The following is an 18,802-nucleotide window of genomic DNA, read 5'->3' on the forward strand; positions in this document are numbered from 1 at the left end:
TCCGCGCACAAATTTCAACCTTCTATTTCACCCCTTAGGGGTTGAATTTTCAAAAATCATTTCTGCATACCAAATTTTAGCCCGGTCCGTCCAGTAGTTTGAGATGTGCGTCGATAGATCAGTCAGTCAGTCAGTCACCTTTTCCTGTTATATATTTATTTAAATAAATTGATTACACAGGTACTTTCTGATAATATAATATTGTATTTCAATATAAAAGCATCATATCAGTTTTAATATCTACGAGTAGGTAGCTCAGAAAGTCAATAGTTTCGAGTTCAATCCACTTTATTCTACACTCCGGGATAACGACGTTGTTGAAGATGATGTTTTTGAAAATTTTGTATTTATTTTTATTTATTTTCACATATATGATAGTGGGAGTGAAAGGTGGTGGGCTGGAGGGGTTTGAAAGCGAATACGCGAGTGCTTTCGACCAAGAACTTTATGAAAGAGTTATTGACGAAGAGAAATGTGATGAACAGTTAGAATTTCTGTGGAATAATACAGTGATTGCTTTGCAATGTAAGTGTAATCATTTGTGAGAATATTCTAGGGTCTTGGACTGTAGTATTAAAATGAAGTGATTTTTTGTATAGCGTTAGTTTATGGGGCTAGAATTCAATATTTAAGAGAATCGTGTCTGTCAAGAAAACCTATAGGGTACCTCCCGTTGACCTAAAACCATGAAATTTGGTAGGTAGGTCTTATAGCACAAGTGAAGGAAAAAAATCCGAAAACCTTGAATTTGTGGTTACATCACCAAAAAAATAATTATAAAATGTGTTCATGAAATAATTAGTATTTTCAGTTTTCAAAGTAAGATAACTATACTAAGTGTGGTATCATAATATGAAAGGGTTTTATCTGTACATTCTTAAACAGATTTTATTTAATTTCATGCCTTATAAATAGTTTTTGATTTATCGTGCAAAATGTCGAAAAAATTCGATTGTAGCTCGGAACCCTCAGTGCGCGAGTCTGACTCGCACTTGGCCGGTTTTTCATTGACGCGTGCATTTTTACATGCATTTATTGTTCACAGTTCTAGATGCAAGTGGAAAAATTCCAACTGGATTTTTCTCGGGAAATCTAGCAGATCTGGGAGACTACCATTTGTGTCTAGGCATAAAACACGTCGAGGACAATATGGACATCGAAGGCAAATACTGCATGATGCAGTATCCACTCGAACTGAACCAAACTAATTATACTGGATCTACGGAACCACCAAATATGAGCTTGCTAAATATAACGAATATTTTCCCAAATATCAATGAGGTTTTTCCGAATTTCACTGATGTTTTTCCGAATATAAGTGATGTTTTCCCACTGCTGGATAATAGAACTCTTCACACACTTGAAGGTGTTAACTACAGGATGACACAACGATATACTCAGCTAATGTCTGATGTAACTAAGTTTGTATTCAAGTAAGTTTGTTTTTACTCTCCACACCAACGATATTAATTTTAATGAGGAAGTTTCAAGGCAACGTTCGATAAAATTTTCATAGATGGCGTTAAATAACCCCAACAATAAAGATGAAAAATAATACCTGTATCTATAATAATTATGATCTATGCTCAAATGTTTAAGTCGTGTCAATCAATGACATAGACGAAGAGCTAGAGTGCACTGCAATTTTCCTTACGTTTCTTCCCCACAAAATGTGTAAACTATAATAGAAGTAACTAATAATTTTCGCATCCGATTTAAATTAAAAATTTAAAGCATAGATCATATAGAATATATAGGTATTAAGTATTTTTCATCCTTAGTGGTGGGGTTATTTAGCGCCATCTATGAAAATTTTATCGAACGTTGCCCTGAAACTTCCTCATTACATTTAAATCTAGCATGCTAGATGATCCCCACGACTTCGACCGCGTCGATTTAGGTGTTTTAAAATCCCGTGGAACTCCTTGATTTTCCAGGATTAAAAGTAGCCTATTTCCTTCCCCGAGATGCAAGCTACCAAACATCAAAATCGGGTAAACGAATGGGCCGTGAAAAGCTACCAGACAGACAGAGAGAGACACACTTACACATTTGTAATATTAGTATGGAGTATGGCTAACATAGTTGGATACTATGTTTACATTGAATACAAGTAAACCGAAAGCTGAATTAAAACTTTTTTTTTAGTTTAAAAAAAAAGTTAACTCATCGAGACCACCGCAACGAGGCATTGTACCCAAGATGCTGGCAGCATTTTAGTAAAATTTCTATTTCTTATCTTATATATTATATATTATATATATATAATGAAAAGGTGACTGACTGACTGACTGACTGACTGACTGACTGACTGATCTATCAACGCACAGCCCAAACTACTGGACGGATCGGGCTGAAATTTGGCATGCAGATAGCTATTATGACGTAGGCATCCGCTAAGAAAGGATTTTTGAAAATTCAATCCCTAAGGGGGTGAAATAGGGGTTTGAAATTTGTGTAGTCCACGCGGACGAAGTCGCGGGCATAAGCTAGTAATTTTATAAATTTTGATATAGACTAGCTTATTCCCGCGACTTTGTCCGCGTGGACTACACAAATTTCAAATAAACCCCCGTAGGGGTTGAATTTTCAAAAATCCTTTCTAAGCGGATGCCTCTTAATAGCTATCTGCACGTCAAATTTCACCCCGATCCGTCAAGTAGTTTGAGCTGTGCGTTGATAGGTCAGTCAGTCACCTTATCCTTTTATATAATATTTAGATATGCGTCTCCTCTCACAATGAAAACCGTTTAGGCCATAGTCCACCACGCTGGTCAGGTGCGGATCGACAGACTTCACACTCCACCAACTTATTACCAGATCACATACTTGTTCCAGGGAAATTCCGGTCGAGTTTCCATCAGCTCTGAACATGTCAATGGGGACTTGCGTACCCAAAGTGTGTCGACCGAAGCAAGCCATGCAGTTCTTCCAACGCAAGTTACTGTCCAACGCTGGTCTCGGACTACGAGATCCCAACCTGACTTACAACGAGTTGTTCTGTCGCTTGCCAAACGACAAACCTTTCAGTACAGCGGACTATGTGGCTGTGTAGGTACCCTGTCCTTCTGGGTTTCATGTGTGTAAAAGCCAGTGGCCCGACCGCCAACGATGAACGAGATACGAGTAGAACTAGAAACTTAAACGAGTTGGCGATCAGCGGGAAGCGAGTATGTACCTAGTTTCGATAGTTTTGTAGCCGGGATATAAGCGAGTGTGCAAGTGCGACGAGCGATTACTCGCGACGGTCGCTCAGTACCCGTACTACAAGATTTTACGTCTCACCAAACCAAACCAAATTCGAGAGTCGAAATACTTCCGCGTTACAGTAAAATGGACCTAAACAGCCTTGAATTGAAGTCAAATATTCAATGCCACTGATTTTAATTTCGCAATGTTTCCGCTTGGAGCGCTGGCTGTAGAAGTGTAGACAAACTTGAGCTTTAAAACAAGGCATTTAAGATCCAGTTTACTGTAACGCGGAAGTATTTTGACTCTCGAATTTGGTTTGGTTTGGTGAGACGTAAAATCTTGTACTACGGGTACTGTCCTACTGCAAAACTGCTCGCCGGCGGCGCGGCGGTCGGACCATTGCCTAAGTCCCGCAAATTGCTATTGCGCTGGAACCATGTTTCATTAACCTCGAAATGAGTCATTTTGACGTCATTTGACGTATATTTAAGTAAAAATATACGAAACTTCAGTCTAGTGCTGACGTCACTAAAATGGCGGCCACGTGCTTTTGCGGGACTTACTACTACTATGTATGTACTATGTATGTACCTTCTATATATATATATGTATGTGTGTACTCTCCCTTATGCTACGACTGGGGCTCTTCCACCGATTCGGAAAGCAGATTCTAGTGGGAGGAAAAAAATACTATAAGTAATTTGTCAATATAACAGTTTTCTCAGAGGTTTAGAACATGTTTTCGTTTCCTTCGTTTCGTTTTTCCAACCTGGGCGCGTTTGAAACCGTCTAATTATCACCAATATATTATCATACAAATTAACAATTTTGACAATCAGTAAACGTAACATTTTATTTATTCTGAACTAGCCGATGCCCGCGACTTCGTACGCGTGGATTTTTTTTTTTAAATCCTGTGGGAACTCTTAAATTTTCCGGCATAAAAAGTAGCCTGCCCTTCCCCGGGTTGCAAGCTACCTCTGTACCAAATTTCATCCAAATCGGTTGAACGGTTGAGCCTTGAAAAGCTAGCAGACAGACAGACACCCTTTCGCATTTATAATATTAGTCTGGAAGTATGGATAAATAACTTGAGTATTGAGTTTTATTTCTTAACTAAATAATTTTTCACACAATTGGTATTTTGCAGTGGGATTTTCACGTTTATCGGGTTTGTCACACTAATGAGCACAGCATACGATTTATATGAAATATTTGTTTTAAACAAAAGTGAGTATTCAGAAAGTAATATTTTCAACAATATCTATATGCACAAAAGGAAAAGCTGACTGACTGACTGTCTGACTGACTGACTGATCTATCTACGTACAGCTCAAACTACTGGACGGATTGGGCTATTTGCATGCAGATAGCTATTATGGCGAAGACATCCGCTAAGGAAGGATTTTTGATAACTCAATCCCTAAAGGGGTAAAACAGGGGTTTGAAATGAGTTTAGTCCACGCGGACGAAGTCGCGAACATAAGCTAGTATTATGACGACCTCCCTGGCGCAGTGGTGAGCGCTGTGGTCTTAATAGTGGGAGGTCCCGGGTTCGATTCCTGGCAGGGGTTTGGAATTTTATAATTTTTAAATTTCTGATCTGGTCTGGTGGGAGGCTTCGGCCGTGGCTAGTTCGCCAAGCGATATGGCGTTCCGGTACGATGCCGTGTAGAAACCAAAGGTAAAACTGCCATAGCCCTTCCAGGTTAGCCCGCATCCATCTTAGATTGCATCATCACTTACCATCAGCTGCGCGATTGCGGGAGAATGACAGCTACAATGTCACGATCGCAATCACCTCTGATTGGTTGACTTGACGCTCACTCACTATTGGCTACAATGCATTGTTGCAACAAGACTCACAAGAATCGCACAAATTCAGCCAATTACAACAATTGAGATTGTAATAATGATTGATGCAGGTTTTAGACAATCGACCTACAGGTGAGATTACAGTCAAAGGCTTATCAGAAAAAAATTAAGAGATCCCTACGAAAATTGTAACGAGTTACCCATGCGAAGCTTATCAATACCTGGGCGCGTTAAGAACCCTCGTAGCTTTAGTTTTGTGTGTGTAAAAATTATCACCACTATATCTTACAAATCCAACAACTGACAATCAAAAGGAGTAATTTATTACCTATTTTGAATAAGTTATTTGAATTTTGAATGTTTTTTACGTCTTTTATTTATTTTTATCAAAGAAGTAATTAAACTATTAATAAACTTAAATCTAAAAAAAAATAACAACATTTAATTTAATTTAATTTAAAACAACTTTATTGTTACTAAAATAATTACAGAGAGTAAGAATACAGGATACACTTAAAAAACAAAGGGCGACCTTATCACTAAAGTGATCTCTTCCAGGCAACCCATACTTAAGAACTTATAGAACTGTAAGACGGATAGAACATTAAATTAAAACTAAAATTTGAATGTTTTGAATATGATTTTATTTTCAGAAAGTTCAGAAATAAGCCCTCTATACAGATGTTGGTCGGTGTACACGAACACACAAAGGTTGGTAACAGCCAACAAGGCCCCCGGCGCCGGCGCGCTGGAGTGCGTGGACGGCATCCGCGCCATCTCCATGTTGTGGGTCATCGTGGGCCACGTGTACCTGCTATCTTTGCTGCTCTTTGTACAAAACCTCAAAGGGACTAAGGAAGTAAGTTTCACTATCTAGTTTCATATTGTAATGTAGTGTAGTGTTACAGTTAAATAGATTTTAAAATTATTTCGTGGTTTGAGAATTCGGCGCCGAAAGAGTTGCTATTTGTAATTGAAAAATATCTCTAATCTTATGCGGTTATTTGGATTCAAATATAGAATAGAATAGAATAGAATAGAATAGAATGTTTTTTTATTCATGTAAACTTTTTACAAGTGTTTATGAATAGTCAGGTAGTTTTAATTTACCACGGGTACATACTACGGTTTTATTATAATAGCTCAACCGGTAAAGGAGTGGACTGAAAACCGAAAGGTCGCCGGTTCAAACCCCGCCCGTTGCACTATTGTCGTACCTACTCCTAGCACAAGCTTGACGCTTAGTTGGAGAGGAAAGGGGAATATTAGTCATTTAACATAGCTTATATTCTTTATTAAAAAATAATAAAAAAATAAAAATTTAGCTTTTATTTATTCCCTTATCTTACTCACATATTTTGCTTATTTCTAAACTTGACTATTACAATTTAGGTTCTTAACCTAATGTTGATATAATATAGTATTAAGATACTTTGAAAAATAATTTTATAAACTTACATTAAAACAACAAAAAAAAACTATATATAGTATATACATACAGAAAAACTTATCACTAAAAAATTAAGATACTTATATGATATAATTTTATAGATAAGGATCTCTCATTGGGTATAGCCCTCCCCCAGTTTTTGCCATTTAACTCTATCTTTTGTAAGTGTTTACCCGCTGTGGGTATGTATGTGGGTGTCATATATGACATATATCATCATATTGTAATCATCAGTACTACCACCTGTCTTAGTTTTTACAAGCGTAGAATGACAGCTACAATGTTACGACCGCAATCACCTCTGATTGGTTGACACTCGCTCACTATTGGCTACAATGCATTGATGCAACAAGAATAGCACAAATTCAGCCAATTACAACAATTGAGATTGCAATAATGATTGATGCAGGTTTTACAAAATCGCCCTACTGGTTACACCCTATATGACGAGAAGAATACAAATTATTATTGTCTAACAGTTTTGTATAACTTGTTTTTTTCAAAACTACTGTTGGGTAGTTATGAAGAAAACAAACTTTTCAACTGCTTATGTTAAAAGTTCTTATAACTAAAGGGTGTGTTTGTAAATTTTGAGTTAAGAGGTCATCCTAAGTTTTGTTTCAGTGGATATCTGCCTTCACCAGTACCTGGGTGAACTCGGCCCCATTATCTGTGGACACGTTTTTTCTTCTTAGTGGAGTTCTTTGCGTGTATACTGTCATTGGAAAAGTTAGTCAACGTGAGTACATCTAAATATACAAAAGGAAAACTGACTGACTGATCTATTAACGTACCTACTGTAAAAAGTGCATGTCCACTATCGTGGAATTAAAAATAAATGACATTATTAAAATCAGCATCCTGGAAATCCCTGAAAACGACACCCATGTCTATTTTTGTAAAAAGTTCCTATCCGCCATATTCGATTTGAAAATAAATGTCATTATCAAATTTAGCATCCTGGAAAAGGTTGAATAAATAGAAAATAGCAGCGACTTTTTCAAATTATGACCACAGTTTGAAGATCACGGGGGAGGGGACCCTAGATATCGATTTGCAACCTAATACTTTCAACTTGGCTTTATTTCAATTTTTCATCAACAATTATTATCTTCTCTTTATATAAAAATGAATCCCTGAATGTGTTGCTGATAGCAAATTTCGAGAACAGATGAACCGATTTCACTATTTTTTATAATATTCCTTACGGCAAGAAAAATTTAAAAAATTGCCTGAATAAGAATCGACTGTTAGGCGGTACGAAGTTCGCCGAGTCAGCTAGTTATTATTATAAACAAAATAAAATCATAAGGAAGATTATCGCAAAAAAATGAAAGTATAAAATTGATTCGTGTTAATTTTTCAACGCTAGAGTACACAGTACCAGTAGTACAAGATTTTACGTCTCACCAAACCAAACCAAATTCGAGAGTCGAAATACTTCCGCGTTACAGTAAACTGGATCTTAAACGCCTTATTTTAAAGCTCAAGTTTGTCTACACTTCTACAGCCAGCGCTCCAAGCGGAAGCATTGCGAAATTAAAATTAGTGGCATTGAATATTTGACTTCAATTCAAGGCTGTTTAGGTCCATTTTCGGAAGTATTTCGACTCTCGAATTTGGTTTCGTTTGGTGAGACGTAAAATCTTGTACTACGGGTACTGAGGGACTATCGTATAGTGTGCATCAATACTTCACGATTCTAGCCTTCAAGTGGGTTTTGAACTTAACCAAAATCGTATGTGCAGAGTTAATTTTATTTCAGGGCGATTTATGACATCTTTACATCTCTTCTACCTGAATCGAATCCTCCGAATACTGCCACTGCTGTCAGCGATGGTACTCCTCCAAGCATCCCTGGTCCACCGGATGTCAGATGGGCCGATGTGGAACAACATGGCCCACTTCACGGTCATGTGCAGGAAACGCTGGTGGTCCGCTCTGTTGCATGTGCAGAATTATGTTAAGCCTATTGGACTTGTAAGTAATACTGCCACTGCTGTCAGCGATGGTACTCCTCCAAGCATCCCTGGTCCACCGGATGGCAGATGGGCCGATGTGGAACAACATGGCCCACTTCACGGTCATGTGCAGGAAACGCTGGTGGTCCGCTCTGTTGCATGTGCAGAATTATGTTAAGCCTATTGGACTTGTAACTAATACTGCCACTGCTGTCAGCGATGGTACTCCTCCAAGCATCCCTGGTCCACCGGATGGCAGATGGGCCGATGTGGAACAACATGGCCCACTTCACGGTCATGTGCAGGAAACGCTGGTGGTCCGCTCTGTTGCATGTGCAGAATTATGTTAAGCCTATTGGACTTGTAAGTAATACTGCCACTGCTGTCAGCGATGGTACTCCTCCAAGCATCCCTGGTCCACCGGATGGCAGATGGGCCGATGTGGACCAATATGGCCAACTTCACAGTCATGTGTAGGAAACGCTGGTGGTCCGCTTATTCCCGAAAACTAAAAATTGGTATTTTAGCGTTTAAACTACCGTGAGTGATTCCCATTCTAAATACTATCTGTCCCGGCTTTACTCACGTGTGTAGTCGACGTTAGCCCGACTAGTTTCGAACCCATACGGGGTCCTCGGGGTCCGGGGTGAGTAAAGCCGGGACAGATAGTATTTAGAATAAAAATTGGTAGTAATGACATTAAAATTTACGATGACAAACTTATATTTGCAGTTGGCAATAATTTAGGGAACAAAATAATTACGCGGATCCCTTCAAGGTAGGGAACCCTCGGTGCACGAGCCCTACTTACACTTGGCCGATTTTTTATTCACGCCACTCTATCTAATAAAAGGAAAAGGTGACTGCCTGATCTATCAACGCACAGCTCAAACTAACGGATCGGGCTGAAATTTGGCATGCAGATAACTATTATGACGTAGGCATCCGCTAAGAAAGGATTTTTGAAAATTCAACCCTTAAGGGGGTGAAATAGGGGTTTGAAATTTGTGTAGTCCACGCGGACGAAGTCGCGAGCATAAGCTAGTTTTCAATAAAAGCCTTTCAAATTACAATTTCATCTCATTTCAGTGCCTCTATCAGACGTGGTACCTGTCAGTGGACCTTCAGCTATATCTGTTCAGCCCAGTGCTACTGTTCTGGCTGTTCGGCCGGCGGGCTGTAGCGTGGTGCGCTCTCTTCGCGGCCATCTTAGTGTCCTTCGCACTAACCACTACTTACAGTTTCCTGAATAACTATTCTGCTGCTTTACTTAATATGGGGTAAGTTATTAATAATAATAAATATTTTTATTTGCAAAATTAATATATATATATATATATATATTGTTACGAATGCAACTCTCCAAGCTTCAGGTATAGTGCATTCAATATTAACTGGCGTGTTTCCACTTGAGACCGTCATTAGCAATAACAATAGGATTAAGTCGTGACGGGTGAATTCAAAAGTATCAACACAGGTTGGTTTGAACAAAATATAGGTTGAACTGGCTCCTTTAAAATACGACGGTCTCAAGTGGAAACACGCCAGTTAATACTTCATTCATTCATTCATTCGCGTCGGATCATTGACCCGAGTTTTGCACGCTATACATTGCGGGTTTGAAAAATACTAAATCACTAAAACTACAAAATGAGGCAAATGGTTATTGGTATTGGATTGTGTTTAGGTAGGTAACAATAACGCTAAGTTTTTGCTAGCGTCTGGTTACACCCGCTATTATACATTTATTTCAGGTTAAAGAAGAATTATTTATTTCTCTCAAAAAATTACAAAATTCACTTACAGAGAAAACATATTTACAATAGGTAGGTACTTATTCGTTTGTTCGGCAATCATTATAACTTACTTGATCTACAACTCACATATTTTACTTTAACAATTTAATATTTTAATTAAGTAGTTGATATAATTTCAAATCCACCCTCACAATTCACTATAATATTTTAATATCGCTCCGCCTTGGAAGAATGCGAAATCGTTGCCACAGTGTAGTTCATACAGTATAGTAACAAAATTTAATTAAGTAGGTTTATATCATAGAGTATGTGTTTTTTGAGTTTGTTTTTAAATATATTGAACGAGCTCGCATTTTATTTTAGGCGCATGAACGAGCTCAGCGACTACTTTGTGAACTACTACGTCAACCCGCTGACCCGAGCGCCGCCTTTCCTCATTGGGATGATGTACGGTTACCTACTGCTTCAGTGTAAAGGGAAGATCATTCGTATTAGAAAGGTTATTTATTTCTTTACTAGCGTATGTGTAGTGTTCACTGAAACTCCGATTAGTCTATAATACGGTATTTGACAACTAGTCAAATCAGTACCCGTAGTACAAGATTTTACGTCTCACCAAACCAAACCAAATTCGAGAGTCGAAATACTTCCGCGTTACAGTAAACTGGATCTTAAATGCCTTGTTTTAAAGCTCAAGTTTGTCTACACTTCTACAGCCAGCGCTCCAAGCGGAAACATTGCGAAATTAAAATCACTGGCATTGAATATTTGACTTCAATTCAAGGCTGTTTAGGTCCATTTTACTGTAACGCGGAAGTATTTCGACTCTCGGATTTGGTTTGGTTTGGTTTGGTGAGACGTAAAATCTTGTACTACGGGTACAGTAACTTTTTATCAAACCGAAATACCGGTGTGTGACGTCACAATCATTTGACGTGCTTTTTTTAGTTTAATCGATAATTTAAAATGGTTATTACACTTAAAACCAACAAAAGGCGTGGATTTTACGTATTTTGGAAGGCCCTCTATTTAATAATCACTGAGAAATAATTTATTTTTCATGTTGTAGTCAAATACCCAATTATGTAAAGTTTAAAAATACTTTACTCTGAACATTAAACTTAATAATTTAAATAAGTATACGTACCTTCAAGGCAAGACTGAGAGATAGGCATCTCCTAGGCAAGCGCGTCTCTTAGGCTGCATCATCACACTTGTCACTCAGGTCTGATTGCATCCAAGCGCTAGTCTATAAATTAAAAAAAAAACTTTTTACAGATATTAGTATGTATTAACTGGATTGTGGCATTCGTTCTGATGGCACTCTGCATATTCAGCATCTACCCGATCATGCAGGATGACTTCCACGTGCAGAGCTTTGATAACTTCCTCAACTCTTACATGAGGGGAATCTGGGCGCTCGCCGTGGGCTGGCTGATATTCGCATGTGTGCATGGATATGGAGGTAGGTGTTGTGTAGGTATATATTGCTTGCTCTTCCTCGTTCTTTAGTAGCGGGAGGGCGGGTGGTGCGTAGCGCATGCTGCACGTTGTAGCTGCAGACTTGCTGTTTTGGTAGTATTTATTTATTTTTATTTATTCAGATACAAGTTAGCCCTTGACTGCAATCTCCCCTGGTGGTAAGATAACTATTTCAAATGGGTTATCATATGAAAGTTCTTCACCTATGCATTCTAAGACAGATTTTTTTTCGGAACGTTTTTTTGTTACGGAACCCTCGTTGCGCTAGCCTGACTCGCACTTGGTTGATTTTTTAACGTAAAATTCCCTTACACAGGACCAATAAACTGGTTCCTCTCCCTTCAAATGTGGAAGCTACCAGCTCGCCTCTCGTACGCCATGTACCTGACGCACTACTCCATCATCATGGTCTCCAACGGCAGCATGACCAGCACCTTCTACTTCGAAGACGGGAATATAGTAAGCCTATCTATCATTAAATTGCTTTAATGGTGAAAATCAAAGATCTTGGAACACGTACTTATTTCTTTACTAGCTGATGCCTGCGACTTCGTCCGCGTGGAATTAGGTTTTTAAAAATCCCGTGGGAGCTCTTTGATTTTCCGGGATAAAAAGTAGCCTATGTCACTCTCCAGGTCTTTATCTATACCCATGCAAAAAATCACGTCAATCCGTTGCACTGTTGCAACGTGATTGAAGGACAAACCAACAAACTAATAAACCAACGAACAAACACACTTTCGCATTTACTGATTTTGTTTAGAGAATTTCCCATCATCCCCTATTTAGCACCAAACCAAATCTAAAATTTTACATAGAATTTTACCTCCTTTTCCCAATTTTTACCAATTTTTTCTTTTTTGGTGCTGACCTACGCAGTACGCTATAATAGGTGCTCCGAAGCAAAATGTCATGCTTTATGCAGTGGTCCGACTGCCGGCGAGAAAACGACTGACTATCGGCGATTTTCTCTCTCAAGAAACGCACAATAAATGTACATTCCGTGTAAACGAAAGAGATGTATACCTATATCAAAAGTTGCTCTCTGACTGTTCACACTGCCGACGACGATTCGCTTTACTAGTTTTGTCGCTGAGCGACGAGCCTTCAAAAAAAAAAAATGGTTAAGGGATATTCGTTCAGCGATGCTCGCTCGCTTGAACACGTGTAACGCGCGCGCAGGTTTGCTTGCACAGGACAGTACTGAGCACAGAGTACACTGAGCGTGCTGAGCGCGGGCGAATGGCGCGAGTAATCGCTCGTCGCACTTGCACACTCGCTTATAGCCCGGCGACAAAACTATCGAAACTACACACTCGCTTCCCGCTGATCGCCAACTTGTTTATAGTTTCTAGTTCTACACGTTTCTCGTTTATCGTCGGCGGTCGGACCACTGCCTAAAGTGTGTGTGTTATTTGAAATTTTTCTCAATTGGATACCTATTTGACTCCAATTTTTTTATTACTTTATTATAAACTAGGATAAAAATAATGACGAAAACTGAAAATACTAATTAAATCGATCAAATAACAAAGTTATAAGCATTTAAATATTACTGATTAGACAGAGATAGCGATATAGAATTATGGAGTCATTGTGACTAATGCCATTGTTCGTGCGGTTTCATAAAAAATTTCGTTTTGCGAGAAAGGGATAGAAGACCCTCCCACTTAGAAATTAAAATGCCTGCAACTTTGTAAATCTTTCTTGGATTTTAATGTTTTTCAGCGTACGTCATTATTTTTATCCTAGTTTATAATAAAGTAATAATATTAATCAAATTGAAAAGTAGTAAAATACCCAATTTTCTTGCAGTTGTATCGAGCCATGGCGAATCTCATGTTTACAGTGATAGCAGCTTTTGTGTTATCAGTCACTATAGATGCGCCCTGTTCTACACTTCAAAGGCTACTTCTAGGGGGAGGTTTGTCTTTTCTTTTTAGGGTTCCGTACCTATAAAGGAAAAAAGGAACCCTTATAGGGTCTTTTCATTGTCTGTCTGTCTGTCGGTCTGTCAAGAAACCTACGGGGTACTTCCCGTTGAGTAGAATCATGAATTTGGCAGGTAGGTAGATCTTATAAAGGGGAAATATCTGAGAACCGTGAATTTGTGGTTACATCACACAAAAAAAATTAAATTGTGGTCATGAACTAATAATTAGTATTTTCAATTTTCGAAGTAAGATAACTATATCAAATGGGGTATCATAATAATTAATGAAAGGGCGTTACCTGTGCATTCTAAAATAGCCGGCTATTCAGTTGCAATAGTTATTTTTCTATTAGATGATGCTGTGACTTTTGGTTTTTTTAAATCATTTGGGAACTCTTTGATTTTCTGAGATAAAAAGTGGCTGCGTTTCATCCCGGAATGTGTGTTACATACCGGGATACAATTACTTACCTCTGTTGGTACCTTCCATCAAAGTAGTGGTCGGTGAAAATGTTTATAATGTTAATAGATTACCTAGATGTTTAACTAAATTACTCTAGTCAACGAATATGAATTTAAGTTTATTATATCTTAGGCGGCATCATCACTTACCAGCAGGTCTGATAGCAGCCGAGCGCTGTTCTATAAATTAAAAAAAAATCGGTAAAGTCAGTATATTACTTCTGTTTTAGGAATGAAGCCTCAAGAGAAACCAAAAGCAGAATCTCAAGAAGATATAATTGCTCAAGAACAAGACAAAGAGAAAACGACATTATAATTCGGCATAGCAAAAAGACTAAGAGCCAGCGAGTGCCAGACCTTCGTTATTTTATAAAAGTCGAAGTTTTTTTGCGTACTGTCCCCAACACGGGAGGAATGATCCACGATTATGAAGTATCCAAACTTCATGGCAGCTTTGGGAGATAATAATTAGTAATAAAGGTGTTAAAACAATTACGTCAAAGTATTAAGTGTAATTTTTGTATATTTACTTCGGAATAGTATTAGAAATCTGTATATATAAAATTCAAAGTCCTGACTGACTGACTGACATATATATATCAACGCACAGCCTAAACCGCTGGTCCTAGAGACATGAAATTTGGAGGGTGTATTCTTTGTAAACAGTAGGTATCCAATAAGAATTTTTCGAAATTCTACCCCTAAGTGGGTTAAATAGGGGATGAAAGTTTGTACGAAAGTCAGTCATTTTTCAAGTTATTTGCATGAAAATTGGTATTGGGGTTTTCGGTCACAAATTAAGAAATACGTGTTTCAGGATTTTTGGAAATTCAACCCCCACCTCTATTTTCTAAATTCCACCCGAGCGAAGCCGGGGCGGGTCAGCTAGTCACGTTATGTATTGCCAGACACTTAGTATCGTAGCAACCCCCTGCAAGATACCCCTAAACTTTTAAACTTTAAGGGCGTCTGGCAAAGGGTTGCCATGACTTTAACCCTCTAACAAATAAACCTGGAATAGCGGTGGAATAGTTATACTCTGTTTTGTCTTTTGCCTTCAAATGTCAAATTACTGATGACAGAGAAAGACAAAACAGAGTATAACTATTCCACCGCTATTCCAGGTTTATTTGTTAGAGGGTTAGGGTATGGCAATGCATGACTTGAATACTAATACTGTTTTGAAGAAAATATAAAATAATAGACATTACACTTGGACGTAACATTTTTTTCACCTTTGTTACCTGTTATCTCCCAAAGCCACCATAATCCAAACATCATAGTCGCGAATGGTTCCTGTCTGTGTTGGGGACAATACACAGATAAACTTTCAGTTTTTATAAAATAACGATGGTCTGGCACGCACTGCACACAACCAATAGACGTCCACTGCTGGACATAGGTCTCTTGTAGGGACTTCCACACGCCACGCCGCTTGGATCCAGCGGCTCCCTGCGAATCGTCTGATGTCGTCCGTCCTAGTGGGGGGTCTTCCAACGCTGCGTCTTCCGGTGCGAGGTCGCCATTCCAGCACCTTGAGACCCCAACGTCTATCGGTTGTACGAACTATGTGGCCTGCCCATTGCGACTTCAGCTTCGCAACCCGTTGAGCTATGTCGGTTACTCTAGTTCTCCATAGTGTTCAGTAATTATTAATTAATTTTAGTAATAGTAATAAAGGGCACTGACCAACTTGAAGAGCTAAATTGTAAAAAAAAAATGTAAAAATAAGATCATTTTTAGAAGTTTTTAATAAAAGACTGAATAGTTAATCATTTTTCATGTTCTTAGCTAAAATATTTTAAGTCATATTTTCCAGTCACAATAACGTCTAACGAAGGTCGTTTCTCTGTACCAACAAATTCTTAAAGAAAATTGTTTAAGTTTTTTTCAATGTAGAAACGATAATTTTGTGGAGTACAAAATTTTATAATAATTTACCTACCTCAATAAATTATTTATTAGGTACCTACCTACTTTTATATGAAAGCGGTCTACGTAAGAGTGGTGCTACGCGGTTACTCAAAATGGTTATTTTCGTCTCTGTCATTTCTATGGGATTATGTAACATTGAGAGCGCTAGACTAACTTCTTTCCGTGCCCTACGTATTAAAATCAGAAAGGAGGAGGTCCTTGTTATAATTTCACCGGCGCGGCGACCTAATCGCAAACAAATCGCGAAGAAAGGTGCCTTTCTGCAGTTAAATTTATCTTTTCACCACTTTGTTTACATTTAGATTTATTTATCAGTGATTTTCTTATCAAAGTAATCAAAGTAACTATCATATCTACAAAGTTGCAGTGTTGCCCATTAAATCCATACTTCCATACTAATATTATAAATGCGAAAGTGTGTCTGTCTGTCTGTCTGTCTGTATGCTAGCTTTTCACGGCCCATTTGTTAAACCGATTTTGATGAAATTTGGTACAGAGTTAGCTTATATCCCGGGGAAGGACGTAGGTTGCTTTTTATCCCGGAAAATTGATGAGTTTCCACGGGATTTTTAATAACCTAAATCCACGCGCACGAAGTCGCGGGCATCAGCTTCCGTTATATACATATCTTATACTACGGTATGGAACCTTTCGTGTGCGAGTCCGACTTGCACTTGACTGGTTTTTTCTTCTTTATCTAGATTAGATGATTACAGAGCAGATTTAGAAAGATAGATTAGATGATTACAGAACAGATTTAGACAGATAGATTAGATGATTACAGAACAGATTTAGAAAGATAGATTAGATGATTACAGAACAGATTTAGAAAGATAGATTAGATGATTACAGAACAGATTTAGAAAGATAGATTAGATGATTACAGAACAGATTTAGACAGATAGATTAGATGATTACAGAACAGATTTAGAAAGATAGATTAGATGATTACAGAACAGATTTAGAAAGATAGATTAGATGATTACAGAACAGATTTAGAAAGATAGATTAGATGATTACAGAACAGATTTAGACAGATAGATTAGATGATTACAGAACAGATTTAGAAAGATAGATTAGATGATTACAGAACATATTTAGAAAGATAGATTAGATGATTACAGAACAGATTTAGAAAGATAGATTAGATGATTACAGAACAGATTTAGACAGATAGATTAGATGATTACAGAACAGGTTTATACAGATGGCTGAAGATAATTTACAGCCGCGGGCATCTACATTTCTAATGGAAATCACTAAATAGTCTCTGCTAACGATAGTTTAAACGTTAAAATAGCATGAATTTTATACAATCGTTTTAACTATGTAGGTATTTTAGTTAAACTATGCACCGTTGGCTGCCAGATAACTCCGGGTTGACAATAGTTAATAGTCTGGAATTCGATTTGGGTTGAGACAACCTAGAACTTTTCCATCTGCAAGTTAAATACCAACAATTGTCGTAGTTACATTGTTATTATAACCACCTAAACTCGTTATACTGCAATCAACAACCCTAACACAGACGAGCCATCTATGTCTGAGATTATGTATCTTGCACGTAATTTTAGATGACGCCAAAAACTTTTTGTTTATTAAAAGTAGCGAGCAAACGTGCAGGCGGGTCACCTGATGTTAAGTGATTACCGCAAATTTTTTTTCCAGGCGCCGGATCGATGAGGACTTTTCACATTTTATTTATAATAGTGTTTTAAACAATCTTAACAATTTTCAGCCTAGTATGAATTATTTTTGTCACCTCTATTTTTGACTGGATTATTTTACTTCTTAAAAAATATTAAATTCAAAGTCTTGTTTTCTGTTGTCACCTACTTTTGTCGGACCGATTAATAATTGTATCGGTGGTGTGCGGAGGGATCTATTCGCTGCTGGCGAAACGACTTCGTTTAAAATCAACGGACGGAATCGTCAGTCCGAGGGGTTTATGCATTCGTTAGCAATCACGACTGCATTGTTACGGAACGGAAAATTTTTTTTACAAAAAAAAATAAAAACCGACTTCGTTACATAAACACTAAAAATTGAAAAATAATATAATTTATTACCGAATATATTATGTATACAAGAGTTATTATAGTTCCATAATAATACTTTTTGGTGCCGGTGCCAATTAGCTTTAGCTGCGCGAATCGTCTAGACTTCATATTTTTATGGGACTCCACAATGGCACCTCGTTGGCACCGACCCCAAAAAATATTATTATGGAACTATATTAACTCTTGTATACATAATATATTCGGTAATAAATTAAATTATTTTTCAATTTTTAGTGTTTATGTAACGAAGTCGGTTTTTATTTTTTTTTGTAAAAATTTTTTATTTCACAATTTTTAGTGGCCCCATGGAATTATGCTATGACTGGTTAAAAATCTACTGTTTACTAAGCTATTACACTGATCGCGAGCAATTTACTCTTATCCGTTGAGGAGTTCCAGTATCTATCTTCGAAGATGTTCATCAGATCTTCACCAAATTAAAATGGGACCAACTTTGAAGTATACCCTTTCAAACAAAAAAAGAATTTTCAAAATCGGTCCAAGCGTTTTTGAGTAATCGGGGAACATACATAAAAAAAAAAAAAAAAAGATTCCGACGAATTGAGAACCTCCTCCTTTTTTTGAAGTCGGTTAAAAATGCGGGACACCGGATACCACACGGAACATGCCTAAAGCTAATAACTGCTGTCGCGAATTGCATTTCTATTCATAGGGAAACGCAAGTCCATGTACATGATATAGGGCACGCCAAACACGTAGTTCAATCTGAATATGACTAATATGGTGATAGCCTA

At 37.7% G+C, this 18,802-nt stretch overlaps 1 protein-coding gene across 1 annotated transcript in view; it reads left to right on the plus strand.

Annotated features, from left to right (window-relative positions):
- The first annotated feature begins 262 nt into the window (after positions 1-262).
- LOC117989074 (uncharacterized) overlaps positions 263-18,802 on the plus strand; it is a 34,588-nt gene continuing 16,048 nt past the window's right edge. Inside the window, exons 1-12 of the mRNA XM_034976377.2 lie at positions 263-525; positions 1,046-1,433; positions 2,839-3,051; positions 4,343-4,422; positions 5,661-5,866; positions 7,082-7,196; positions 8,223-8,437; positions 9,508-9,698; positions 10,539-10,674; positions 11,454-11,640; positions 11,974-12,116; positions 13,473-13,581. Coding sequence (XP_034832268.2) covers positions 324-525; positions 1,046-1,433; positions 2,839-3,051; positions 4,343-4,422; positions 5,661-5,866; positions 7,082-7,196; positions 8,223-8,437; positions 9,508-9,698; positions 10,539-10,674; positions 11,454-11,640; positions 11,974-12,116; positions 13,473-13,581 — 2,185 coding nt within the window. The 5' untranslated portion in view covers positions 263-323. The remainder of the gene's footprint in view (positions 526-1,045; positions 1,434-2,838; positions 3,052-4,342; positions 4,423-5,660; positions 5,867-7,081; positions 7,197-8,222; positions 8,438-9,507; positions 9,699-10,538; positions 10,675-11,453; positions 11,641-11,973; positions 12,117-13,472; positions 13,582-18,802) is intronic.

Source organism: Maniola hyperantus, chromosome 15 (assembly GCF_902806685.2).
Source record: "Maniola hyperantus chromosome 15, iAphHyp1.2, whole genome shotgun sequence".
Lineage (NCBI taxonomy): Eukaryota > Metazoa > Arthropoda > Insecta > Lepidoptera > Nymphalidae > Maniola > Maniola hyperantus.